General features: G+C 33.3%; 1 protein-coding gene across 1 annotated transcript; it reads right to left on the reverse strand.

Moving 5' to 3' along the window:
* Window positions 1-2,734: 2,734 nt before the first annotated feature.
* Window positions 2,735-6,358, reverse strand: LOTGIDRAFT_108332 (hypothetical protein; the record flags this gene model as incomplete). Its single annotated transcript, XM_009066902.1, has 7 exons — window positions 2,735-2,866; window positions 3,834-3,973; window positions 4,198-4,329; window positions 4,554-4,635; window positions 4,936-5,005; window positions 5,359-5,495; window positions 6,164-6,358. The coding sequence occupies 7 exons, from the start codon at window positions 6,356-6,358 to the stop codon at window positions 2,735-2,737; spliced, it is 888 nt and encodes a 295-aa protein (XP_009065150.1).
* Between the last annotated feature and the right edge of the window lie 2,881 nt (window positions 6,359-9,239).

Genomic DNA, 9,239 nt, shown 5'->3' on the forward strand with positions numbered 1-9,239 from the left:
TATACAACGGATCACAGAAGTGGGATTTAATTTCCAAGAATATTAGTAGTGATGAGTTAGTTGTACAATATGATTTGAATGGAGAACAATAGTTTTATTATTAAGAATGAGTGCGAATGAGTAACAAGAATGATGAGTTGTATAAATTGAAGTGCAAGGTTTTTTATATTACGAGTAGCAAGGTTTTTTTCACCAAAAACGTTGTGCGAGAACCTGTGCCTTAAAGTAACCCCACCCATTATTAATCTAGTTAAATTAATATGAATCATCCGAGTATACTTTGATAATTCGTAATCGTAGTTATCTTATCTGTAAATTGATATTTGCAGTGTTTAAAGTATCAACCGCTTGTTATACTTGTTATTTAGTAACAGAATTTACTTGTTTATTTGTTACATTGAACTATCTTAACCTAATACACATTCGTGAGTTCAATTTAAAATATATGGTGTCTATGGTGGTAATATCATCGAATGTTTTTGTTATTATTGCATCTCTTTAGAGTGCCTCTACAACGCCTCAAGAATTATTTTGTATGTCACATAAGGCATTATTTAATGTTACCCGGTGCCTTACTCATTACTTTTTATTGAAAACATTTTGTTTCTGTTTAAGAGAAACGAAAGAACAATATTTGCAAAAGTTGTTGTCCAATTTTTGATTTATTAAATTTGATTTTTTGTGACATTCGTATTACTTCTTTAACACCATTCATGAAAGAACATGTCAAACCGGACCCATAGGGCAATCTTTTTGGGCACCAAATTGCAAAATACGTGGGAGCTTGTGTCCATGAGACATTAAAAAATTCTTGCATTTGTCGATTTCGATTCTAAATGCATCTTTATTTATCGTTATCATAGTACAACACAGAAGATCTATACCTAAAGTTGCTTTGTGGATGAAAGTGTTTGGACAGAACTATCTACTCAGTGGTTACTGGAGATTCTAGTGTTACCTGCTTGCATTTGAAAGGGAAACATGACTCGTCGGGTAATTAGCCCCAAGTGATCCCACTTAAATCTCAACTCCCACCGTGTCATAGATGACGATTCTATTTCTGAAGATTATCTTTGCATGATATTTTGCGAGTCATTATGAACCGCTTTGCGATCGAATATTTAAAATTTATCACGACGATCTGCGAATCAATTCATATATATCTCAAGACAATTTACTGCCAAATAACTCTCAGTGGTTTCTAGAACCCAGAGAAACTAACGTCAATTTGAAATGTATAAATGGAACATTTAAAATTGCTACCGAATGTTTATGAAACTTGATCAGCCAAAACTGAAATTTCTGTCAATCAGTAGATCTGAAAATTTCTGTCAATCAGTAGATTTGAACATTGCTGTCAATAAGTAGATCTGAAATTGTTGCCTGTCGTTCACCGTGACGCAACTTATGGTTCACTTTACTCTTTCGGTGTCAATGGTTAAGATTAAGATTATTGAACTTAGTATAGCGTTCATAACTATGATCAATATACGTAGTTAGATTATTGATAGTGGGTTGTTAGAAACGGACCTCCACCAATGCAAATGGCCCTTAATTTTTAGATCAATAAAAATATATTTGCCTCAGGTACATTATGATATTTTTTCAGACAAAAATAAAGTTTTCCGTGCGTATTGTACCTTTGTTCCGTTTTGCTAGAAATCTCTCGTGTTGGTGTTTTAGGTGTAGTCAGTGACCGAGAAAAAGTATTCAATCTGTCTAAAGACGACTAAAATAGAAGACTGTCTTAACAACCCTAATATGCGATATCTTTCAAGGATAAATAGAAAGAACAAGGTCCAATATCGAAGCATAACTTTTTTCATTTTGAAATTTGTTGAATAGATATGAATGTTTTATAACTTATCTTGTTCTAGTGTTATGATAATTCCCATTCAACTATATTCAAGAGAGTACTATTCGCTAACATCCAAATATTCATCAGATACCCTGGTCAGCTTTTCAAAAAGATTGCGATTAAAACATAGTGTACAAACACTAGTCTTCCGATAAATGTTCATCGTACATTAATATAAGGAATCGATTTGTAAAAATTATGGTTATTGGTCTCTTCTCCTCGTCGGTAGCGTGAAATGAGCTCTTTAATTATGTATTTTTCTGTAGACTACTTTAGGTGATAAAAAATATGACAAACATATTTTGAGATGAGATGATTTATTTTCTAATATAAAGTAATGTAGAATACACAAAGTTGGATAATATAAACACTATCGGTCCCAATGCAGTCTACTCCAATCTTCACCCATAATACTTATTCAACAGTGTAGGCATCTACTGGCTTTTTACCTTGAGAAATTAATTCGTCCAGATAATCAAATGGGTCGATAACCTAAAAACAGTAGATGATAAGTTAGATAAAAAAAAAAAATAGTGTTAACGTCATGGTCGGGGTTCAAGTAACCTAAAATCTTGAACCATGATTTCCAGGACAATGACCAAGTTATCAAGATCATGTGTCGTTCTGTGTCTTGTCTTTATCCGTCAATGAAATGTGTAAGGGCAATTGGACGAAAGAATTTCTATGCCATTTAAATCAAGTGCATGTTTAAGTAAACTCGATATTATGATCATTTCATCATTGAGCATTTATTTCACTGGAATTCAAATCTACTTCCACAAGAATTTATATAGCAATAAGTATTAATCAAGCAATATTAGCATAATTTCAATTTATAGGTTACGAAACTGACGTGATGTTTATTTTTGAAATGAGCTACGGGTAGGCCGAACTAATTTCAAATTTGAAAATACCAACCTGATTGTCAATGATCTTGAAGTTGTTTTTGAATCGACTATTGGTGATAATCGAAGCTACAGTTCCATCTACTGGCCTCAATTCTCCGGTCTAAAATAATTATAATGGTTTGTGTTAGCCCTAATAATTTATCATTTCAACATTTTAAACCTATGCATATCTGGATAGTCAGGAACCAGCCTTATTTAACTAAATTGGGCGAGAGTACCTCCACTGTCCATTATAATTGATCTTTAGTATGTAACCAGATATTGAGCTCTGCTTTAATAGCAATCTTTCCTGTAATTCAAGATGCAGTTCTAGGAGCCATACTTGTTACAGAGAATATAAAGTGGAAACGAATCTGCCTTGTCAAATGCAATCTCATCAAAAAACTGTCATTGTGTCAACTCAAGTTCGGTGTTAAAACATTAATTGGCGCAGTCTAGTGTTATGGAAACACTTATTGACCTTACATTTGCTAAAGGACCAACATGCTATTAGATTGCAGGTTAACAGTTTAAAGTCATATTATGAGAATACACTTTATAACTTGTAGAATCATTTGAATGAGACGATAATTTGCATACATTGATCTTTACATTGTTACATAAACCATAAAATTAATGACAGTAGTAGACATTCAAAGTCAAAATGTATTCCATAATCTTCTGTAAAGTCAAAAGGTAATTTATGATCCTTCGTGTCGAGGACGCCCTTCTTTGCTGATACTACTGTTTCTTAAGTATCTCAACAGTTCAAAGTCCAAAGTTTCAACAGTCAAGAGCATGTTCTAAATTCATAATTTTATTATTTTGTAAAAAGGGGGGCTACTCCGCATTAAAACTAGTTAATTATACTTACCGTAATATATTACAAACACCAAGTTTAAAGTTATACTTACCATTGCTTACATTCAGTTTAAAGTTATACTTACCATTGCTTACATTCAGTTTAAAGTTATACTTACCACTGCTTACATTCAGTTTAAAGTTATACTTACCGGAAATACATTTCTAACATCAATTTTAAGGTATACTTACCGGGAATATATTTCTGACATCAATTATATACTTACCGGAAATACATTTCTAACATCAAGTTTAAAGTAATTTTCACAGCCTGGTATATCACCCTGATATTGGAGTATAGCTGGAGGACATTGTTTTTCAGGAAGTTTGTAAAGTCTATAGGTGGCTGATAAAAACCTAGCATCACCTAAAACAAGGTTCAGTCTTAATAAAAATTAAACCAACACCTAGTCCATTATCTAAATCAAAGTCGAATGTCACTGTCTAAGACGAAAAGCAGACAAGCTTAAAGGTTGATAAAGGACATATATTTCAAAGTTTGTTTAAGTCAAACATTGGCATGGAAACTGAAATCTGTGTCAAAATTATATTCCAACTTTACTACATGTATACTGTGTTAAAGAAGCTTACCGAGTAAATCCTTGAATTTCTGATTACAGATGGGTACTGGTGCCACTTCTACCAATCTAGGTTGTGAAAAACCAACCTCCTTTGCCAAATCAAACAGGATCTTCCACCATAATGTACCAGCTATACACTGGCCTACAAGAAAAAATGAAAGAATGTTAGAACAGTTCCAGGGTGAAGGATTTTGAGTGCTATTCATTCCACAAAAATATTATCTTCAGTTATCCAGATGACCAGAATTTTTATGGGCATACATAAGTTATATCAAAACTGATATTCATGTGGTTTCCTAGTTACTTGCTAGTTTTGCAATAATAACTCCTCATATATTCGTCTATGTTCTCAATTAATATTATTACCCCATAAATACTGATTCTTGCGAACTTCTTCTGATAAAACCATATTACAATAGACATCAGTAAAATATAATTCCCCACCAAACTGAAATACAATAAGTACATAAATACAGAAATATTGGTAGAAAGTCAACATTTGCCTTCTCATCCTAAATTCAAGTCGAAGGGATATGCCTGGTTTAAGGAAAATGACAGCCTATCTAAACACATAACGTAGGTTAATTCCATGCAACCAGCATCACTAACAGTAAACTGTTGGTATTTTTAAGACCTTTTCCTGGAATAATGAAAAATCTATATTCTGCCTTTTAGAGAACGTGTAAGAATCAGTACCAAGTCAGAAACCTAAAAACTCTATGACCTATCTTGATAAGGTAATACAGACCTTGAGAACACGATAGGCTTCTGCTAAAACTGCTTTCTTATCTGGTGTTAGGTTGATCACTCCATTAGATCTGAAACAAAACATAGAATAGTTTAGAAACTGCCACTTGGAGTGATGTAAAATACTCAAATAATATATAACTTTTGTGATCAGTTCCTTCCCTTGAACTGTTAAAATTATATCAAAATACTTTTCATCAGTCACCTCCCTTGAACTATTAAAATTGATCAGTCAGTGACTTCTACCTTTAATGTGTCTTGTATTGAACATCAAAACTCATTAACCCAAATCCACTTAGTCTACGGCGCCAATCATTTAATGCCACTGTTCACAGTTGTTACATGCAGAAAAAAAACATGAAACTGGATAAAATAAGTAACATGTAAAATATTTGTCATCAAAACATAATCTTACAGTACTTACACTAAAACATCTTGTGATTCAGGGCCAATACCAATTTCATGTAATTTCTCAACAAATCCCAATTTAAATTCAACATTGGCCTTGTCTTGTTTATATTTATCTTTATGGTAATCTATATAACTATTGGCTGTCTTAACCTGAAGAGTAAAAACAGAAATTGGATAATAAATACATTATTTTGTTCTTGCAATGGTTGTCCTGTTATAAAAAATAGTGATATCTCACCACCACGAATTCTTATATTAAGGTTGTAGATTTTTACACAACAATGAGGAATAATCGGATATAAGAAATAAATGTCCCGAGTATTTCTGGGGCTGAGATAAAAATGGCCCCAACGAAGTTTTTTGGGAGGTGTCATTAAACATAGATAAAGAATTTATTATATACCGGCATATAGAATTGTCAGTTAGGTTTATCGTCTAAGGAAATATCTTACGATCGACTGTTTAACGTAGCATCTATTGTCTATATGTTGGAGAGCTCAAAACGAGGAAGAATAACGTGAGATGATTCCATAGATATCGACATACGACATGATCGTCTGGCATGATGCATATAAAAAAAATGAAAGGATGCTACTATGCTACTTTAATTTAATTCAATTAATTTTAATTAACTATGCTATAGGTTATCGCCATTCTTTCGAATAAAGGCCAATTTTTTTATTCAAATATAGAGATTTTTCCTTTTTCCGGTCCAGAGTTCAAATTGAAACGTTATGTATAGTTTAATCTGATAATCAGAAGACTTAATGAAGACACTGTGCACAGGATCATCCAACGGAATCTGTGTTATCACTTACCAAATCTTCAGTCATATCAACACCAATAACTTGACCATTAGGACCAAGTAAACTACTGATAATAAACGATTCTCTTCCAGATCCACTGCCAAGATCTACCACTTTCAATCCTTCTAATTTCTCTGGTACTGCCACACCACAACCATAAAATCTGTAATCGAAATGACTTGGAAACTGATCGCACAAGCATAACATACTTGTCCAAAGCCCTATGATTTTGTCGTCCTATTTGAACTAGTAAGGGTATTAACTATAATGAATTTTATGGCTGATAAAAAAGGTTCCTAAATCTTGACTGTGTAGTGATCTAGTGTTTTCTTCATGAAGTTTGTCTGTTTTATGATGCAGTTTGTCATTGTCGTGCGCCTTCCGAAATATTAGGCTATATTAAGAAACATTGGAAATGGCATGACTGTCCAGACACTGACCTCTTGGTAACCTCTGGATGAACAAGTGACAGAGCTTCTTTAATCTGCTCTGCTAGTGTACCACTATAACCATATTTATGTTCTGTACCAGACTGAGACCAGGCGTTATAAATATCCTTCACTGTATTTAATGTACAGGCGCTCATATTGATGCGATGAATCTACCAAATTTTCTATTTCTGAAATGAAACGGTTAATACTGAATAAGCTTATATACCGTAAAATGACACAAAACGAGTCCTCTTCGCTTCGCAAGATGTAGGCTAATTCGTTAAACCTTGACTCGTATTAAATATTATAGGTGTTGGATTAAAGGGACAGATGCGCCATTTTGAGAATTGATTTGAATTTTGAAAATGAGTAAATAGTCTCCAGAAGTACTAGAAATGTACGAAAATCGCATAATACATTCAAAAGTATCTCAAACTTGGAATTTTACTCACATGTTATGTCTTTTCTATATAACACAGAGTAGACCTATCTTAAAATGACGAGTCATCGTTTTAAATTCAAACTCGGATAATTCTGGACACACATGGATATAAAGGCTCAAATTTCGACGGTAAACAGTGATCACTATTACATATTCCGTTTCTGAGACTAAAGTATGGTTGGTCAAAAAGAATGGCGTCTATACCTTTAAAAAGCGCGATTCTGATGTCTCAAATATGCTTTGTTAAAGGTTTAAATTACTAACTACAATTACAAAGCAACCTTAAAGCACTAAAATATGTTTTTAAGCGTGTTATACCGTTATTGTTATATTGAAGAAATAGCAATGTTGTCTATTTCTATTTGGTTTTTCACACACTCTCCTGGTGACCAATGAACAATGACCATCTATTCCCCATAAAAGACAAGCTTATCTGTGACTTGATCAGAACGTCCAAATAAAAAAGGGGGTCCATTAAAACCACATAGTTAAATACCCGATTAAAATCAGGGATGTGGTTCAGTGATGAAAATATGAAAGAGGGTTTAATAACGTCCAATGAGTGAATAAGATGTCACTGTGAGATAAGATGTTCAAAGTTTTGTACAATTTTGATATTTTTGGGTATATCAAGGGCAATAATTCAGTTAACAGTCCCCCTCCTCTCCATGGCATAGTTTTGGACTAATACAAATGTGATTCAGATCAAATCAGGTATTAATTAAAGTTTCTGTCTGAATATTTCCTACACCAGCCTATATTCTTGAAGGATATGATTTTAGCAAATCGCAAAAAAGCTCAGAATGTCACCTCCCGGTAACCCTCTCATTCCTAAATACATCAGGAATTTAAAAAAAAATACATTCTACACTATCTTACTGTCAGCTTATATAGAACACAGTGTGCCAGGGTGTAAATACTCATGCCTACAGGCACTATAGTATACACGTGAATTTTTCACTTAAACATGGAGCGAATGAACATGTTCACGAAAACAACGTTGACATCATCTCACTCAAGAATGCAGGCATTGATACAGGCAATCGGAGGCCAGCTCTGAGAGAAACTTAACTACAATTCATGTTCAGGACCACTTTCGATTTCACAAACATCCTGTACAAACAGCTTTTATCTGTATCCGAGCAAATATATATCCTCTACAAGCTACCCTCACATGCTAAATCTTCCTACTTTTCTCCGATTGTTGGTGTTTGATGGCAGGAAATGGCTTAAAATTCTCAATATCATTCGAGACTCAAATTTAAACATAGACTTAAGGAAATTCCCTAAACAAGTTAGACATTAACTCAATATAACTTCATAACGCAATGTTTAAATAGGATCAATAAATTTGACTATAGTTTGTAAATGTCTTAGTGACATAATAACACAGGTTTATATATTATTTGATCATACCCTTGTTTTTATTTTTTCTTTAAATGTGCTTACCTTATGGGTATAAGTAACGAATCCTTGTGTAAGTTGCTTCTATGCTAGGGTAGCCGCTCTTTTGATCCCAATTTCTGCTCACCCGCTGACGGTTATAAATAGAAATAGCTCAGAAGGGTACGCTTTAAGTTTAAACCTATTTTACTTTTACTATATTACTGACCTATTTTATAACAATTATTATACAGAATCTGTTATATTCATGACCTAGTCCGAAACATATTCCTCTATTCCGGTCTCTGAGCACACCAGCCAACAAATATCAAAATAGCTACCAAAGGCTGGAGTTGGGGCAGTTTTTTCGGTCTAATTCATAACCCAAACTTGTTTTCTTTGAGATAGTACATCTTATCTACGGTCCGGACTTTTTCGTCACATTAGATATACTGTCTGTCTACAATTATAACAGAATCACATTCACAAATTATTTCTGTATGAATTTTGATATCAAATTCAAAACGCAATAGTAGGCCTAGGAGTCTTCGATTGTATTTGGGTTTAAAACTAACCATTGAAAAAAATGATGTTATTTTCAATTATGATTTAAAGTAGCACCTTCACTATCCATTCGACCAATCTTACCTTAGTTTCAGAAACAGGAATGTTTTTTTTAGCTTACATAATCAGTTTCAGTGTTCACAGCTCATAGTCGAAATTTGAGCCTTCAAATTCATGTGTATCCATAATTATTCACATGGGATCAAGTTAAAAATTCGACTCGAATTTTAGTGAGATTATGCCTTATATAGACCACATATTATATAGA

The sequence above is a fragment of the Lottia gigantea genome (assembly GCF_000327385.1).
Source record: "Lottia gigantea unplaced genomic scaffold LOTGIsca_8, whole genome shotgun sequence".
Taxonomy (NCBI): Eukaryota; Metazoa; Mollusca; class Gastropoda; family Lottiidae; genus Lottia; species Lottia gigantea.